Source organism: Aspergillus novofumigatus (genome assembly GCF_002847465.1).
Source record: "Aspergillus novofumigatus IBT 16806 chromosome Unknown P174scaffold_1, whole genome shotgun sequence".
NCBI lineage: Eukaryota > Fungi > Ascomycota > Eurotiomycetes > Eurotiales > Aspergillaceae > Aspergillus > Aspergillus novofumigatus.
The window spans coordinates 4,069,529-4,087,735 of NW_020194274.1; the positions used below are offsets into that span (position 1 = coordinate 4,069,529).

Below are 18,207 nucleotides of genomic sequence, written 5' to 3' on the forward strand. Positions count from 1 at the left end.
GGGTCGCTGGGGTTCCTGACGAAGCTGTAGCCGCCCTGCTCTCGACTCCGGCCGGGCGCTTAGAGAGAAGGATTGGCACGGTTATTAGGAGGCAAGAGTGCCAATCAGAAGCAGATTGTCCAAAAATAGAGCCAGGAACCGATTTGATTTTATTCGCAGAGAGACTGAGTCTGCCAGCGGAGACAGCGTCATGGCGTAATATACTCAAGACCCATCGTCCAGGATTGTCTGTTTATTTCCGGAGTACTCTTGTCATACCTTATACAGAACACCCGACGAGGGCTTCATGTTGCTATTTTGAAATTGTAAATTTTATTCTGTTTCAACAGATCATACAGAAACATCGTCAACCCCGTTGGTCGAGTTCTTTGACGGATAGAAAGATGGCCATCAAATGTATCCCATATCCAAAGCCAAGTGCTCTTGGCGGATCCCATCTCCGATCCCATGCAGAACAAAGTAAACATGTCATGATGCAAGAAAATAGGACAAATCAATAGAGACAAGCGAGAATAGAGAAAATCGGAGCGTGCAAAAAACAGTGGTCCGTCGTTGTAACACATACACATCCTCACACATTTGAAAAACTATATCATGAGATCAGGGGACGAAAAGAAGAATGATGATCGGGGTATGAATTGTCCTGGGCAAAAGTGATAAAACAAAAGGCCAAACAGACAAAGTCTCGCTCAGAACAAGATACACCACCCGAATGAGATCTACAGGCGAGTAACATACCGTTTCAGATCTAGGGCCCAGAGTCAGAAGAAACGAAATATCAAAAGTATGTAGCTGCACACGAGACAAAATTGCCGCTATGTTGAAGGTGGGAGAGAGGGAGGTATCAAAATCCAAATCAAGGCCCTTGCTAGGATGACAGACTACCGACGGTCGTCGGTATATTGCACTCCCTGCATCGGAGCAACGGAGCCGTTCACCAATGGAGGCAATGTGCGTGGTTGATCTTGCATCATTGCAGAAGAATTAGGGCCATAATTAGAGAAGGCCGGACCAGGGCCATGCGACTGTCCATTGGCCTGTGGTCCGTTCATTGGGTGGTGCTCGAATATTGACTGAGGCCGTGACTGTTGGTGTGCTTGTTGTTGTTGCTGATTCAGCTGAGCTCGCATCTCTTCAACCTCACTCCTCAACACGTCATTTTCACGACGGGCATTGCTCAACATCTTCTCCAGTTGTCCAATGTACTCGATCGCTAGACGAAAGTCAGTATAAAGGCGATCGAAGAAGCGGTGGCAAAACTAGTACCTCTTGTCAGAGTTTCCCATTTGCTGGATTTGTTGTTTTGGCTCTGAGGTAACCGCATGCGCAATGCCTCGAAGCAGTCCTTCATCTCACTGCGACGTTTGCGCTCCGCTAACTTGTGAGTTACTCGCAGCTCAGGCGTGCGGCTGTATGGAGTACTGCTGGTGGGCGGCTCTGGGTCTCCGATGAGATCGCGTACTTGTTTGTGCTGCAGAGTATGGTGGTGGACATTCTGAGGGAGTTCTGGCGGGCAGTCAGCAAAGTTGTTTGCAAGCTACAATTGCACTATCAGAGAACAAAAGTATAAACCTACCATGTTGGCCACGAGGCAATCGCGCATCCGAGTAGATACTACTGGCCAATGATTCGGCGGTGCTTCCCTTCCTTGAGAATGGATGCTGAGATTTATCGTTTGTGGAAGACATCGAATTTGATCGCGCGACATCCGGGTCGGGAAAGGCATAGGCAAGACCGGCGGTAGGCGTCTCTGCAGCATAAATTTCGGAACGAGGGTTTGATGAAATCGCGGGAGCAGTGCGGCCAGCCGCAAAGCTACGGTGCTCTCCGGCTCGTGGGCCAAGGGGAGAGAGGGGCTGGCTCCCGGAGTAGCGGGGTCCTCGGTATGAATTGTTCATATTTACGTCCATGGAAATTCCACGTTCCCTCTGCAATCCCGACACAATTGATGTTTGGGAGGCGTTTGTGCTGTGATAAGGAGAGGCGGGATTGATAGCCAGGGAGCTGATTCCCTGATTCATCCTACTATCAACACTGCTGCGCCGCGATTCGGGTGGCTCTGCAATGCTGCCGCGTTGAGAAGGAGCGTCGAAATTCTGGTTGAGGGATGGAAGGCCTGGATTCGTCTGGGAGCCAAAATTGGGAGACGGATGAGCGCCGGCAGAGGAAGGAGTATTCGTGTTCGAGTGGTCATTCGGGTAGGGAGATCGCTCGGAGACAGAACCACGGTTCGGGGACGGCTGAGAGGAAGTGAGGAACGATAGAGAGGGATAATTGCCGGTTCCGTTTGTGGCCGTGGAGTAGGTCGACGACCCTGGTAGGTTGTCAGTGCCTGACATGGCAGATATAGAACAACTAATCATACTTGTGCTTTGAGGCATTGACCAGTTTCCCGAGTCGCGTTCTATCGTGTTCAACGAGGCGTTCCCTGGGGACTTCTCTGCGGGAAGAGGTATATTGCTGGCCATACTTGCGGTGAGAGTGGAAATCGAGGGTAATGTTTGCGCAGAAGAGGCCGGAGCATTCTGCGGCCCTGTTGTGGTAGGTTCCCACGGTCGATGGGTGAGAGTGGCTTCCATCGCGGACGACGAGTGGTTTCGAGTGGTGATAATGGCGAAAATTCGTGGTTATTTCGATGATGGCTTATAAGGTGTGATACGTCACGTTGCTTAAACTATTTCATAATCCGGGCGACAGGTCACGTAAACACTCGATGGCTGGACGGCAGGAATTATATAGTCGCAGAATGAAGAAAGGAGCAGTGAAGTCAATGTGCTAGCAATTTTCGTCACAGCGAAGGACTAGAGAGAATCCGAATGCGACGGGAACTGTTTCACGTTCGGTATATCGAAGTATGCCAGTCACGCTGCCAAGGTAGAAGAGAGTCCTTCGCGAGGCTAATTCAGAACGTTGACGGTCGCAATCCGCATATCAGCTTCCAATTTATGATAAAAATCCAAGTGATCGCGATTGGTGAAGTTCGGGTCTCCTTAAAACGCAGCCCGCTCGGCGATGCGACTTGGGGGCGTTTTTTCAGTTGGCGCAATCCCAGGGCTCGGTCGACACGGACGACAAAAAGGGCGCAGCGCAATCGAAACCACACGAAGAAGATTTTCGCACTGCGCAAGACTGCGAAGTTCAAGTCGAACAGAAGAGAGAACAAGGAAATTGTCGAACGGGTGGTTGCGTGCAGGCGGGCCCGTCGTTTGTGGTCAGAACGATGCTCTAAGTGGTCGGCGGGAAGGACGAGAGTTGGAGGAGAGTGGCAGAATGGCCGGATCTCAGTAGTACAGTCGAGACCACCGGCGCACCAACGAAGGGAACAAAGAGAAGCAGAAAACGACGCTAGACTCGTATACTCGGACAATATTCCTCTCTGAATAAGGAGGAGTCGCGTCAGTTTGGATGGCCAGAATTTGACAGAGAAAAAAAAAAAAAGGTAACCAATAATAAGGCCAGTAGGAAGGAAGCAATCGATCGCACAAGAGCTTACCTGTTGCGAAAAGCACAGCGTGCTCGGAAGCTCGGGAGGCGTGGTGAAACGTGGCACAGGGGAGGTTTTTGCGAGGCGAATGATGATAAACAATTGGGCAGTAAGAGAGAAGTAGGGCCAGATCGGTTGTAGAACTCTTTACCAGACCCTGTCCGTGTAGACACAAACCGGGTGGATGCGAAGAGCAAATACTTTTGGACGAGGAAGAGGGGAGGGAGACAAGGTAGCGAAGCACGGGAATCGTCGTCGTTCTGACTTTTAACAGACAGCCTTGACCCCAAAAAAAGGGCAAGCAGTAAAATTGGGACGCCCTGGGAAACTTGGCTCTCTCCTCGTGTCTTGATAGTTTAGACTTGGGAGTGGATTGGGGCGAGCCTAACAGCGGGAACTATCGATCACTGCTCAGGCTAGAGCGTTTCGAACTTCGAATGAACACCGGAAAGAGGAAATGAGACAAGAAGGATTGTAAACTCTGAAGGAACCGAGAGAAAAGGAAGGGCTGGAAGGTTTAGCTCTGATAGCCACGAGTCCTCGTTGAGACGGCCGAAAAAGCGGGGAAATGGCAGAAGGGATTGCTAATAAATGAAATATATATAAGTTATGATATGAAACGAGGAAGGAAGAATGGGAAGACGGGAAAAGTGGTAAGGAAAATGGATAGCGCTGCTGTGTGGTAAGTAGTACTTTGGACAGTCGGTGGTCGTACTAGAGACAAGACTTGTGGGAGAGTAGGGTGAAGACCTCGTGGCGATGGTAGTGATGGATGAGGAAGAGGAGTATGTATGGGGTAGTATGCAGTGGCAGCGGCTGCAGCAGTGGTGGGACTCTATTACTACGTGGTAGCCATAATAATCGCAGTAAATCATAAGTAAGACACCACAAGCAAGGAGAGAATGAAAAGGAATGACGAGATCGAATACTCCATCAGATAGCATCATTCATTCCTTTGGAATGCAAGCCCCCTTCCCACACACAAGTCACATCCTACCAGTCTCTACATTCTATTGCATGATGTACATGAATCTGTCTATCTTCTTTCTTTTTCTTTTCCTCTCAGATTGGTGCCTATTGCTATGCATCTATGATCCGATGGAAGTTCCAAAACCGCTTCTGGGATATCATGACAAATGTTTGGCTCAAAAAGTAGAACAGCAAGCCTGATGCCTTGGCATTATTTCGCGTACGGTGTATTTAAAAAGGTCCATTCGGCCCCGTCACCAGCGATGAAATGCATATAGATTTCGTACAGGAAGGACTATTTATCTGCCTAGATGACTGGTAATCAACCATGAATATTCTGAGTAGCTAGCTCCGTCGAGAAAATATCAAATAATAGCTAGCGGTCTATCTGATGAAGATAGAGTCCCGCAGTCAGAAAGTTTCGTGGGCTAGCCAAGCAATGGATGTGCACTAATCCTGCGAGCAACGAGGAACCCACCGCCACGAGGTAACCGTCTCTGCTGGGGTTGGCAATCAAAATCGTGGCCTTTTGGCTTTCTGCTGTTTTCTGAGGATTTGCCATTGAACATGGCTGGACGTGCCATGACCAAATACTGGCGTTTGAGTGAGGTGTGCGATCAAATGTCAGGGAGAATTGCCGACTAACCCTATCTAGATCCTGGGTGTTTACCCTAGGTGATTAAGCAATACATAGTTAGATCAAGGAGACTAATGAATTCTTATCATATTCTATATATTTTGTTGCCTGTAATTACCCTCTAACCTAGGCTGTGTCGATAGCAAAGGCCCATTTCTGGTATCAGAACCACCGTGCAGAATTAAGTCTTCTATAAATTGTTCGCAAAACCGAGGACTGGAGCTTGCCTGACTTAGGCAATTGTGGAAGCTGTCTTAGGCAATTCTCACGTAGATCTTACAGCACCCACCTTGCAGTCCCGCATCCATGAAAGGAGTTTGGGTGCTGGGCTGACTTGCCCCACCTCCATCTCAGAGGGACTCGGCGGAGACGATGAACAGCGGGTTTGAAGCTCTATTTAAAGTCTCTTCAGGTCGACAGTTTAGTCCATTCTTCATGAGAGCAGTGACAATTGAAATATCAACTGTCTTGGCTTCAAATATGAACTGGAAGCTCCAAAATTTTCAACCTAAGCAACTAACATCGGCGAGCTGCCCCACCACACACCACACCTAAACTGCTCTAGAGACCATGAGGGATCTAGAGTCCGAGATTCCATAGAACGGAAAAAGTTTACTATGTACGGAGTAGTCTGTCTTAAAGAGAGTCCTTCCGTCGAGGTCAGCAGGGTCCTAACTCAGCTTAGCTAGACCGGGAAGTGGGGCCCATCAAGGATTAACTGAGTGACTGAGTCGATGCAACCTACGATAGAACCTGCACACCCAGTGAAAGTCCCATGGCCTTGAAGGATTTCGGCGATCGTCCCATAGAAGCGGGTTAACAGCACGTTGTTGAAGTGATTTCTATTATTTGAACAGCCTATCGACACTCTTCAAAGAGTGTTCTAGAGGATCACACTATATGACTGCAGCTTTGGTAGATCGTACATGCTTTGCAACTGCGACAATTAATTACATCATTAAGTTGAGTCGATGCATCACTGGAATTTAGGTTGAGGATCACCTATATCGGTATTACCAGAGACTCGATTTTTGCATAATTCGGAATAAATTGAATCGGCGAACATTTAACCGTTTGTGCAGCATAAAATCAAGGACCTGTTCTGTCCGCATGAGTCTATGACACATGAGCTCTCAAGTCGCTCAGCCTTCGACAATGACTGTATGAATCTATGTATTTTCTCTTCCCAGTGAAAGATATGTATTTGAGGACGAGATAGAGATCTTGATGCTTGTCTAATCAACAGGTCACTGGCCACTGGCCATCTATCTACTGCTTACCTTGAGCTAGAGAATTAGCGCTCCGTAGCGCTTTCACGTGGCTACGGTGAACGATCGCCCTCAGGGTCCCCACGCTTTGCGAACTGCCCTAAACGGTCTAGTCGGGGCACGGTCGAATCCGTGGCAAGTGTGGTGGGCGGTGGTATTTGCCCTGGAGAAGAAGAATGGTCCGTCCTTCTCCTTGCAGATCAGAAACTTTGTCAAGTACATTTTCAACACTATGGAATTATGGTTGGAGGCAAATGTGATTGATCCAAAGAATTTTTCTTCCTTTTTTTTTTTTTTTTTTTCCCTTCTCCTTCCTACTGTGAAAGTGTATTAAATTTATTGAAATTGTTATGGATGCTTGAACCAAGGCTAAGTGCTGAGTGCTAAGGTAGTGATGACTGGTGATGGTGACAGCGGCATAAAACGCCGAGGGATGCACCAGCGACCGGGGGAAGGGACCAACTGCCAGACGAGTCTCGAGGTGCGGCTGCTTGCGGGTGGCTTGAGCAGTGTGGACATCATCGAAATATGAGATCTTGGCAGTTTCTTTCGCAATTCTGTTCTGGATCCCGCACTTCCGGGTTATTCTCTCTTCATTTTCCGCTTCATTCTTTGGCTTACGCGGTAGGACTCTAGGTCGGAGTGGCAGTGGCACATGTTTTGACTTTCCAGCAACGTACAGACACATGGCGACCATGGTGGAATGATCGCCGCTAAGAAGAGCCGTCTGAGTCTGGGCACGCGAGTATTGGACGTTGGAGTCGTATTGGCCCAGCCACTCGGCTTCTGTCCTCCGATATTTCACTTCATTAGTATTCATTATTCTTGATTCTACTTTAGTGAATCAAATCCATGCAATAGAGTCAATCCTCCCATGGGAAAAAATGTCTAGATATCGCCTGCCGGGATGGAATGCGACCATCACCATGCATTCTCTGGGCACATGTGGATCACATACGGGATGGATTTCTGCCTCAGGCTGATGCATGTTTTCTGTGACCATTAATAAACCCTCAGCAATATTACAACTAAGTTACGGCGCGTACTGCAACTTATCCATGAATTTCAAGTCTGGATACCCCATGCCCCTGTACTGCACTACAGCATGTCTGCCACACAGTTCCCACACATGGACAGGGAGAAGGTGGTGGCGCTTATATCCTGGTTCCCTTTTCCCAAGCCCCACCTCGTCACTCTCTGCAGTCTGAGACTCTGAAGTCTGAGTTGACAGCCCTTGCTCAAGATCCTGGTTTGTCCGTAAATGACTCCGTATCTGTGATTGTAACCTCACACTCTCAAGCTGTAATGTAATAAACCTGTGCTCAATTATGCAAGATCATCAGACAAAGAACTGAGGAAGCTTGATGTATGTGACGGAGTACGGAATAGCTTACAGTAAGCATATTTCCATTTCAGGACATGTCTGGTGCTGACAGACAAACACTGACTCTGGCAAAAGGTTTATCTGGTATCTACAAAGTAAAAGTAGCAAACCATGCCTTTGCCATGGCTGATCTGACCTGTCCACAACGCTCAAAGGCATCCATCCCTGTTAGCGTGCGCCATGTGCCAAATCAGAACTGATTGGCAGCGGCATGGTAGCACTCGGAGATTGCTTCTGCTCGCTGCTGCATTGTTTTCGCCCCGAAGGATATGCCTTGCAACCCTAATCATGGGTCTATCCTCAAGGATTGTCCGGTCCAAGACCATACAAAGCAGGCCGACCGAGCGCAAACAAGACAGATTGGCAGGTAAGCCAAGATCGACCAGTTATTTATTCTTTTTTTTTTACTTGATAGTCAGCGCGCTGCGCCGTTATCCAAGGTCCCTGTCCCTGGTCGTTCGGTCTTTTCGGTCGCTGCTGTAGAGTAGTTTATAGTTACACGAGTCCAGACTCATTCTTCAGGGTCCGTGCATGTAATGATTTGACAAGCATGGCTTCTACCTGTCCTCCACGGAACAAAGATTCCGTCTTACTCGACGGAGTACTGTGTATGCGTACAAGAAAGATATCTGATGAATGGCCATGGCCAAGGAGATGTGCGGGGCTGTACTTATGTCTGGCTACCTCCCTCCCCCTGTCAGCATCAGCATCTTACTTCTCGTCCTTAATAACTATCGGCTGATTCTTGAATGATGGATTATTATCTATGTGCTTACCCGCCAGCAACAAGCGGACTCATATGTGGGTGATTGTGCCCCTTCTTCTGCAGCTTGCAGACCGCAGCACCCCAGTCCCATCTTAGACCCGTGTGACAGAACAGGGGTTGGCCTGACTAGTTCAATATCGGTCCCCATCGCTTGATCAACGGTGATCAATCAAGCAATCAATCAATACAATTCCATAGACGAAAATCGCCTACCGATGATCGTCGAAGGCCGCCTCGCGATAACCCCCGTCTGCGGACGTGCTCGTTCATCTCCCCCCCCTGTCTGATCGGCCAACGGACCCATCTATTTGATACACCGTCAAGGCAAACACTTGCACCTGCCATAGCGGGCTTAGGCCTCATTCTAGGACCAGGAGATCCGTGAGTTGAAGGCAAGCTAAGCTGGAGGGGGCAGTTCTCCTGTGGTCTACTGTCTAGTCTCTGCTCGCACGACTGGCTGGATGTCGACTGACGAGTCAGCTTTCTGCATTGACGGAGAGCGTCTTCGGCAGCGCAGAGATTGCAGGGGTTTAGATACTCCGGTGTAGGAGATTAGTTTACTCCGTCCGTTGAGTCTGGACTCCGTCAGTCAGTCCTCAGTACAACATGACTACAACCACGAGACATGACACAGTAGACTGTTCTCAGACTCCACATGCAAGCTGCGGGTTGGCCACCACTACCAGCTTCTGACCACTATCTCAGGCTCCACGCTATAGACACTCCGTATGTGGCGTCATTAGGAGCCTGCAGCACTGCAACTGATCTCCAGCATGTCTCAAATTTTAGATGTGCTGTGCTGTACTGTCATCCTCCTCGATTTCTCTCCGAGGTCTTCCGATGAGAGTAAGATCGAGCAGGAGCACGAGGACTATGATGCCGATCGACATTGCAGAAGAAAGCTCCAGAGATATGCACAATGCGTGGAGCGATAATTCAGCTCGGTGTGATTATTTGCTTGTGATTGGCGCCGATTGACAGAAATGCCAAGAGCATCAATGTTTTACGTGTCGTTGTATTAGCGGCGTTTACTCAAAGTGCGCAGAGCATGGCGACTGTGGTGTCCTTGGCTTATGGGAGGGCCGTCAGTACCACGTGGAATGAAGTCTGTTCACAGAGGAGTTGTTTATCACTGGAGTGACTTGGGGTAGGATGGAAAGCCGTATGTATTACCACGGTGTAGATAGTCTACGAGTGAGATGGCTATGCTATGCTGTGCTACAGATGATCAAGTCTAAGCCACGAGACTGGCTGATCAGATAGGCAGCAACATATTGATGTCTGCGGTGCAACCTATTTTTGGTATCCAACGCTGTATTCAGAAATAGACATGAGTATGTACAGTACTTGCTTAAGAGGTCGTCACTTTTGCGGGGTCGGGTCTATTCCTCGTCATCATCCTCGTCATCCTCATCGTCCTCGTCGTCGCCAAAGTCAACGCCCATCTCGCCGGTAATGTCCCACCGGTCTCCCTTGGCCGCGGCGCTGACATACTTGACAAACTTGAGAGTGCCGCTGTCGCGCAGGACGATGCTAAGCCGGTTCCATCCTGCCGCGGTGCTGAAGAGGATGCCATCGTCCTCGTCCGCCGCTGCCGACTTGTAGATGGCTGCGTCGCCGTCGTCTTCGTCGTCGCCGGCCATGTAGATCTCGTAACCGCCTACCGCAGGCTCGTCCGCCGAGGCAGTTTCCTTCGTTTTGGATTTCTCCTGCGCCTCGCCGTTCTCGTCCTCCATCTCTTCGTCCTCGTCCGTTTCCTTCTCCCAGCCGGGTGTGGGTGTCAGGCCCAGCGTGAACTCGAGCCGGGGTTCTTCACCGTCGTATCCGCTCGCGAGCGTGTAATCCTGCCCGCGGCGGAAGCGACGTGCCAGAAGGTCATAGCTCGTAATGTGCTCTGCACCGGTAATCAGAGCCAGCCATTTCCGGAACGCGGGGGAAGGGAACAGATCGTTGAGCAGTTCCTGGATAGGAGTTTTCTGGTCCGATGTGGCGGTCCCATGCTGCTGGAACAAGTAGCGCTGCTTGTGCGGCGGGCGAGCAACGGTCCATTCGGTCTTCGCCTGGATCTCGTCGGAGGACTTGGGAAGCTCCTGCTTCTCCTGCTCTTCGATATAGGCCCGTACCCGTGCAGCGAACTTGTCCGACAGGAAACGATCAAGGTTGAGTGACGATTCGTTAGAGAAAGTCTCGGACATCTCCTCGGCGATATCGGGGGTCAAGTAGGACGGCGCAATGTACTGGAGTAGAAAGTTGAGGTCGGATTCGCTGAACTCGGAGCTGGTTTCTTCCTCCACCTTGGCCTTTCCCTTGCCCTTGACCTCCGGCTCCTTCTCGCACACGACCGGCTTGGTCTGGGGCAAATCGTAGATGTCACCGCGGCCCTGGAGCTGCGCCAGGCTGCTTCGCTCGGCCAGCTTCTCCTCCAGACCCTCCTCGTAACCATCCTCCCCTTTCTGTGGGATATGGAACCATCCACTGATGGCCATGCGCACGCGCTTGGCCGATTTATCTTCACCCTCCTTGGGGTGATACACTTCCTCGACATCGTGGAAACTCTCACCGGGCTGGACGGTGAAGAAGCTGAGCTGGTTGAATGCCGGGGGTATGCTTAGACTGAAGTCAGGGCTGGGAACTAGGACGTCTTCCCCATTGATGTCCTTCTTAGTGGTGGTCGGGTACAAACGTAGAGCACCACCCCATTCCGACTGCCAGGGAGTGTCAGGATCAGTCAGATACAGAATATAGCTCAGACGTCGGCTTCCAATCACGTCGTCATGGCACAAAAGGTGGCATCCCTCGTTGTAGATGTTGATGGCCATATCGGTCTTGCGCCCGCTAAGCTTGCCAGAGCCCGTCACGGACGACAAGTATTCCCGGAATCGGGCAGAGTACAGGGCATCACGCAGCTTCAGCAATGAAGGTAGCTTTGACAGAGAAGCATCGTCCAAGCCGTCGAGATTTGCCAGATCGCCAGACTGAAAGATCTTGTAGATATCGGTTTCTTTCTCGGTGAAGTCGAGGTGTTCTTGGATCTCGTTACGGACCGATCGCAAAAGGGAATCCTCAATTAGGGGATGAATCACTCCATGCTTGTATCTTGCTCCTGTCAGCGCCTCTTGCACTTTTTCTCCGCATATACAATCAAGCGAGGGTACACCTACGGGCTAGATTGGGCGTACGCCTTGGTATACTTCTGCTGCTCCGAGGGCTCGAATAGACCATCACGAAAGCGCGCAGCCACTTCTTCGTTTGAAAGTGCGCGCTTCTTGGTCTCCGGCTGGCCATTGCCATTCAGAGCCTCTCTTGTATCGGTCTTCCGCTTCATTTTGCAAGTATATACTGATACTTTTATCGAAGAATTATGAGGGTATCTTCTCAGAATGGACGAAAATCACCTTTTCTCTTTTTTTCGCTACCTTTTTTTTAAAGGCGGTGAGGAGTCGGCCAGATCAATCAGGCCATCCACTATCCATCAATCAGCCCATGGATAGTCCAATGGTCTGTCTTAGTATGTCAATGATCTGTTTCTTTTCTATTATTGTAAAAGTGATTGAAGAAGTCAGAATGACAGTCAAGAGATATCTAACCTGATCTTTACTTCCCTATTATATCAGATGTTGTGTGAGATATTGCTCTAATGCGGCCAGCAATGCTTGCGATAAGGCTACAAGGCCATCAATAACACTCTGTAAATGAAAACTGGAAAGTCACCATGACCTGACCACTTTGGCGTTGATAAGAATAACCTCACTGCTCATTCTGCTTATGATCCAGCGAAAGGTTGCGCCCACGGGTACTTAACACCAGCAATAGCTTCACTCTTTGTTTATCAACATCCACTCGGTCGGCGAGAACCGAATGTCCGAATCAGGCAGAAGCGGCAAGACGTCATTCCTCGTGGTTTCATTGTTCGGTCAGTCATCACAGCAACACGACATAGTATCTACCCCTGATCTACTCGACGCTTTGCCTTTCCTTTTCAACCGTCTCTATGTCTGCCTCAACGGCATGAGTACCCTTCGTTTATTGAATTGAGAACGGTACTATGCAGCCAGCGCGAGAGAACCACGAGAACGACGATCAGCCAGGCACGCCGCCCCGCCCGCCTTATTCCCCAGTGACTCCAGTTCTGTCGCATCTCGCCCCGGCGAACGACTCCGCCATGACAAACGGAGCCTCCCATCCCTTTGCACCACCAGCAACATCGCCCTCATCTACTACTCCAGCTCCTCCCTATGCGTCGCTCTCTAACTTCCCAGGCACACTGGACCAGGTGGTCTTTGGTCAAGAGCCCGCGCCCGTGCCGATATCGGAAAGTGAGAACCCCGATGCGATCGCATTGCGGTCCGCCATTTCTATCCTGCAACTACAGAAACAGCAGAGTATACGAGATATACAGACCTTGGAGAAGCTGAAGAAAGTTGCTGCTGCGGATCCGGAGGGGTTTGCACGCGAATTGGTCGCCGGGAATCTCACCACGGCCAAAGATCAGGGGGCTTACATCAATTTCACCCATAAAGACGACAAACCGGTTAGCGACACGACAGGGGAATCAACCAAGGAGGCGTTAGCCGACATAGGACCGATCCCGGCGCCCCAAAATGTTGTCCGAATGCCACCGATCAACTGGGCCAAGTATCAAGTCGTAGGTGAACCGTTGGATCGCATGCATGAAGATCAATTGCGACGTCCGTCTCCTGGCGAGCCGAGACGTCCAGAAACTTCGCAACGGGCGCCTGAGCATGTCGTAGCCTCACCTTATCGGCCGTTAGTAGATAAATTGGATAGTCCAACACAAGTTAAAGGGACCAGCAAGAACAAGAAAATCTGAAGAGACACTGTCCATTTCCACAAGAACTGATCATTATTGTACATTCCATGTCAGATGGTCAGACCGGTTCAGTCATAGCACATCATTTGTTGGTTTATCATGTCACATTAACCCACCAAGAGACAGCAGAGATGGAAACACGCCAACATCTGGGACCAGCAGACCAGTTAGGATGAATCCAAACATCTGCAAACGCTGCAGGGCAACTACACATCCAGAATCTCTGCCAATGCTTTCTGAAGTCTGTCGTGGGCTCTCTGGACCCTCTCCGTCGCAGTCAGCTTGTCATCCTCCACCTGGTCACCTCGCACTGCCTGGAGATTGGTGGGATTCGCTCCGGGATTGTTCACCATCAACTGAGCATGCAGCTTGCGATGAATCTTCTTGCGAAGGTCCTCACGCTCATCCATTTTGGCCTTCATTCTCTCCTGAACAGCTTTGGTGAACTCATGGGCATGGACCCAGGTCTGGGCCTTGGTACACTCCGGCTTGGTGTATCTGAGGATGGCTGCGACAGCCTCGTCCGAGAGAGCAGGGCGTCCCTTGGTGGCTCCGTCATACACAGGCTGCTTGTGATTGGTCTGGCAGACATGTGAGCGATGCTTGGTGGGCAGGAACTTTGAACACTCACGCTCCGAGATTTATTGGGCCCTGGGACCTTCTTGCCAATTTCGTTGCGAGCTTGGAAGGGCAGTCCGAGCGTGGCCTGTAGAGCAGCCTGGGACTGAGCCATCATAAGCTTCGCAATCTCCTCGCGGTTGATGCTGATACGCTTGGAGACTGGATTTGGCTGAGGCTTGATCTCTTTGGGGCCATCATTTGCTTCGGTCTTCGGGGTATCACCCTCGACTTCGCGGGCGTTGCGCTTCATCTTGGGATCCAACTCTTTTTCGTCTTCGATAGCTGAGGGGAGAAGCCTAACTATGTGTCAGATCAGGTGGGGTGGTAGAATTGAGACACTGACAGGATTTTGAGGGGAAGGAGATGACTGAAGATGGCTAAAGAGAAGGCCAAGAGAGACGAATACAGATTAATGTCTTGAGCAAGTTCTACTTACCCTCGCATCTTAGTGTGTTGGTGTGCTTTGCTCGGCATGGCTCCGCCTGTGGTGGTGAGCGAATAGCAGTGGTGATGGCAGAGACGTTGCACGAAAAGCGAGTTTTGATGTGATGCGGACTCTCTTGTAGCCTTGGAAAAGCCCTGGGGCTGGGAGTATTTTTCTCTTGAAGGGTCATGTTGCCACTGCTGGGATGAAATAGTGAATGCGCAGTGGTCTTCAGTCTGATATCCAGCGACGAGCCTGCCTCCAGAACTACGTCACAACAAAACGATGACTGCTTGTCTTAGAATATCATTACAGGCTTCCTCGACGTTTATCGCCATGTCAGAAAGGTTTTTAGGACTCATTTTGGCGCTCTGTACATATACAACGTATCAATCATCCAGCGGATTCCGATACAGCTTCAAATCCGCCTTTACCCAACAGTTTGTCTAGTTTCAGAATCACCAGTACGGTACTATCAAGCTGTCCTTGACAGACGAGGAGGGAAATAAGTTCCTCATTGCGCACCGTATTTCAAGAAACGGTCATTAATATTCATAAAGCATGTTGTATCTTATAACTGAAAGCTTCATTAACTTTTCCCCGGTCGAGTCTCAATCACCTAACCGTCGAATCCTCCTTGATCAAATCTGACGCACGCTCTGCAATAGCGTAAATGTTAGCCATCGGATGACCGCAAAGCTGAAACGGATGGATAGACGCATCGACAACGCGAACATTGGTCGTGCCGTACACCCGCAGCCGATTGTTGACCGCTCCGCCAACAGAACGGAGCATCATGGCCGCCGTGCCGATGGCATGGAAATTGGACGCATCTGCAGCACATGCTACTATTACTGCTTAGACGAGATAGTGAGGCAGCAGTGAATGAAAGCAGTCTTGTAAGTCTAGAGGACTCAATATATACAAATCTGCAGTAGTGCAGGTATCTTATGAACAAGCACCCAACACATTCCTTTATATCTGAACTCAAAGCTTCGCATTTCTCTGCTTCTCAAACGCCTCTACAGCCCTCAGCGCAGCCTCTTCCGCTGTCCCTTTCTTCTCCTCGACCTTCTCCCTCCACGCCAGATTACCCGCATGGTTATCCAGGATGTCCAGCGTATGCCGGTACATCTCCTCCTTCATCGTACCATAGATCCCCGTCGCAGCCTTGGTCTGCAACCCCCGCTCCCGGATCAACTGAAGCGTTTCCTCAAGTCCACCCACACCATCTACCAATCCCACAGCAACAGACTGCGGGCCCGCGAACCGTCGCGCCTCAAGAATCAGATCCCGGAAGGCTGACGGAGACAATTTCTCCCGGAAGATGCTCATCATGGGGCTCTGCAGCGGGACCCCGAACTCAAGCTCGTTGATGCACAGAAAGCCCTTGGCGGGATTCTGGATCCGGTAGTCGTGGTACATGGCTAGCATGAGCCCTCCTGCGAAGGCGTGCCCATTCAGCAGGCAGATTGTGGGCATGGGGAACCTGCGCCGTGTCAGTAATCTGTTGCGTTGTGAGATGTGAAAAAAAGAAGAAAAAAAACATACGTGAGAAAGCGCCGGAATAGCTTCCAGAGCCACTTATCGAGGAAACCCTCGGTGGTAGTTGCGAGTTCCAGGTCGAGCCCATTGCTGTAGAATTTGGGGATGCCGCTTGTCGTGATCACGACGCCTTTGGGGAAGCGGTGTTCGATTATGTCTAGGGCTAGAATGAGGGCGTCGATGAAGGTTGGGGTGAGTCTGTTGTCTTTTGGCGAGGTGAAGGTGAGGAGGTAGATGTTTTTCTCTTTCTCGGAGGAGGTGGGATTAGTGCAGACGATGCTGCCTCCAGTGGAGGAGATGGGGATGGTGAACAAGGACATGATGGCTTGTAGTGGATAGTAATTTATTGATCTTTGCTAGTATTAGAGCGAAGGATATCACAGCATGAAGCTATGTACATCATTGCATTGTGAAGACAAAAGTATGCCTTTTTGAGTGGTAGGGATAGGTCTTCCTTGAACCTCGGTTGACCGTTGGACCTCTCAGAACGAATTATAATCAACCCTTGCGGTATATCACATGCTTCACAGTCTGATAAATAATCATATCCACAACTATAGGAGTATGTTCAGTTCCAACATATGTCCATGTTGATGATTTCTGCGTAATCAAGCTGAAGATGGGATGAGGTCGATGGTTTGGATGCACTTATGCTGTGCTTTGGTCTCAGGCTAGACATGGCTGCCTTGGGACCACCATGCACCATGGTTTAGCTCAGTCATCGATGATCATGCGGGACCAACACCGACAGGAGGCTATAGATCTCCTCCTGGTTGATGATTAAATGGAGTCAGCAAATTGAGGGACCTGCTTGCAGGGATCGAAAGAACATCACCAATTAGAGCGAGACAAAGACCAACAGTCAATTAAGTCTCCGAACGTCAAGAGGAACTCTCCGCGGTTCGATGTAGCCAGGACCTTTCAAGCTTCAAGTCAGTGAAATTCGTCTTCTTATCTTACCCCATTGTGAAATCAAAAATGGCAAGCATTGCATTTCCCGAGCTCGCTAAGCTCCACACTCTCTCAACTTCCCATACATACAATTATGTCTACCACGCAGCAACTGCTTCACGAACAACCATCCTCTTCCTGCACGGGTTCCCGTCTTCCTGCTATGACTGGCGTCACCAGATCCAACACTTTATCAAACTAGGATATGGAGTCCTGGCGCCTGATCTACTGGGGTATGGCGGCACCTCCAAACCCACCGAGGTGGAGGAGTACAAGCTCAAGAGTATGGCAAGGGAGATCATCGAATTACTGGACAACGAGGGTCTGAGACGGGTCCATGCCGTGGCACACGATACTGGATGTAATCTCCTTTCAAGACTATCAGACTATTACCCCGACCGTCTGCTCTCATGCACGTTTATCGCCGTGCCCTACTCAAAGCCGGGAGAGCATTTCGACTTGGACATGGTAAACAGGTTTACGAAGCATTTGTTCGGATTCGAGAAGTGTGGATATATTGAATTTTTCGTAGAAAATGACGCAGGCAGTACTTTGGATCAGCATGTGAGGTTGCACTCATTGTGAGGAGAGTTCTCAGGGCTAACCTTGCGTTCAATGACAGCCGGACTCGTTCTTCACACTGTTCTACCCCGACAGCTCAGACTTGTGGGCTGAGCATCTTGGCCCTGCAGGCGCCATAAAGGCATGGCTTCAGAATGACAAGCACGGTCCTTTGGCGTCCTATGTTAGCGACGAGGTATATTAGCATCACGCGGTCAATGGACATCCAGCTGACAAGCTCAGGAACGAGCTATGCACAACAAGATCTTGCAAGGCCACCACCAGCCAGCGCTCAATTGGTACCATGCTCATGTCAGGAACGTGAACAAGGAGGACGAGATCGAAGCAAACATCGATGCAAAACTCAAGATGCCAGTTCTCATGATCGGCCCACAACCCAACAAGTTCGAGATACCCGGGTTCCTCGAACAGATGAAGGACTTCGCCGAGGACTTTATGCTCAAGCGAGTGAGTACGACAAGTCACTGGATACAGCTTGAGGCAAGGGAAGAGCTGAATGCTATGCTCGAAGCATTCCTTGCACGTCCTGATTTTGCTGGTAAAGTATAGTCATGCCGTGAGTTCCGCGCGAACGCAGAACACGCCAGCTCCTATACAATACCTATATGTATGTTTAATGTATTAGAATAGCCTAGAAACGAATACCAATCTCCCTTCAAGTCTTCATAATTAGATCAATTCTCCCAGATTTCTCGGCCCGAAAGTTCCCAGCCGCATAGATTCAGCCCAAAGAATTATTATAATT

At 49.9% G+C, this 18,207-nt stretch overlaps 8 protein-coding genes across 8 annotated transcripts; 3 read left to right on the top strand and 5 right to left on the bottom strand.

The window, feature by feature from the left end:
* Positions 1 to 881: 881 nt before the first annotated feature.
* On the bottom strand, positions 882 to 2,579 carry P174DRAFT_427516 (putative HLH transcription factor (Hpa3); the record flags this gene model as incomplete). Its single annotated transcript, XM_024825442.1, has 3 exons — positions 882 to 1,213; positions 1,267 to 1,506; positions 1,577 to 2,579. 3 exons carry the CDS (start codon positions 2,577 to 2,579, stop codon positions 882 to 884), a joined length of 1,575 nt encoding a protein of 524 aa, XP_024687900.1.
* A 118-nt stretch (positions 2,580 to 2,697) lies between these two features.
* P174DRAFT_44912 (uncharacterized protein) lies at positions 2,698 to 3,724 on the top strand. Its single transcript, XM_024828813.1, has one exon. It carries the CDS (start codon positions 2,817 to 2,819, stop codon positions 3,378 to 3,380), a length of 564 nt encoding a protein of 187 aa, XP_024687901.1. The 5' UTR covers positions 2,698 to 2,816; the 3' UTR covers positions 3,381 to 3,724.
* A 2,687-nt stretch (positions 3,725 to 6,411) lies between these two features.
* Positions 6,412 to 7,178, bottom strand: P174DRAFT_416992 (uncharacterized protein; the record flags this gene model as incomplete). Its single annotated transcript, XM_024824563.1, has 2 exons — positions 6,412 to 6,521; positions 6,758 to 7,178. The coding sequence occupies 2 exons, from the start codon at positions 7,176 to 7,178 to the stop codon at positions 6,412 to 6,414; spliced, it is 531 nt and encodes a 176-aa protein (XP_024687902.1).
* A 2,590-nt stretch (positions 7,179 to 9,768) lies between these two features.
* Positions 9,769 to 12,300, bottom strand: P174DRAFT_437746 (oxidative DNA demethylase). The gene is made up of 2 exons (XM_024826378.1): positions 11,670 to 12,300; positions 9,769 to 11,604 (listed from the first exon to the last, which is right to left on the bottom strand). Exons 1-2 carry the CDS (start codon positions 11,831 to 11,833, stop codon positions 9,891 to 9,893), a joined length of 1,878 nt encoding a protein of 625 aa, XP_024687903.1. The 5' UTR covers positions 11,834 to 12,300; the 3' UTR covers positions 9,769 to 9,890.
* Positions 12,301 to 12,553: 253 nt separating this feature from the next.
* On the top strand, positions 12,554 to 13,339 carry P174DRAFT_416994 (uncharacterized protein; the record flags this gene model as incomplete). Its single annotated transcript, XM_024824564.1, has 1 exon — positions 12,554 to 13,339. One exon carries the CDS (start codon positions 12,554 to 12,556, stop codon positions 13,337 to 13,339), a length of 786 nt encoding a protein of 261 aa, XP_024687904.1.
* Positions 13,340 to 13,545: 206 nt separating this feature from the next.
* P174DRAFT_427520 (uncharacterized protein) lies at positions 13,546 to 15,179 on the bottom strand (the record flags this gene model as incomplete). Its single annotated transcript, XM_024825443.1, has 4 exons — positions 13,546 to 13,920; positions 13,971 to 14,256; positions 14,397 to 14,651; positions 15,004 to 15,179. The coding sequence occupies 4 exons, from the start codon at positions 15,177 to 15,179 to the stop codon at positions 13,546 to 13,548; spliced, it is 1,092 nt and encodes a 363-aa protein (XP_024687905.1).
* An 84-nt stretch (positions 15,180 to 15,263) lies between these two features.
* On the bottom strand, positions 15,264 to 16,643 carry P174DRAFT_500826 (enoyl-CoA hydratase/isomerase family protein). The gene is made up of 2 exons (XM_024830996.1): positions 15,936 to 16,643; positions 15,264 to 15,873 (listed from the first exon to the last, which is right to left on the bottom strand). Exons 1-2 carry the CDS (start codon positions 16,247 to 16,249, stop codon positions 15,372 to 15,374), a joined length of 816 nt encoding a protein of 271 aa, XP_024687906.1. The 5' UTR covers positions 16,250 to 16,643; the 3' UTR covers positions 15,264 to 15,371.
* A 264-nt stretch (positions 16,644 to 16,907) lies between these two features.
* Positions 16,908 to 18,011, top strand: P174DRAFT_456802 (alpha/beta fold hydrolase; the record flags this gene model as incomplete). Its single annotated transcript, XM_024829469.1, has 3 exons — positions 16,908 to 17,444; positions 17,503 to 17,637; positions 17,685 to 18,011. The coding sequence occupies 3 exons, from the start codon at positions 16,908 to 16,910 to the stop codon at positions 18,009 to 18,011; spliced, it is 999 nt and encodes a 332-aa protein (XP_024687907.1).
* Positions 18,012 to 18,207: the final 196 nt, after the last annotated feature.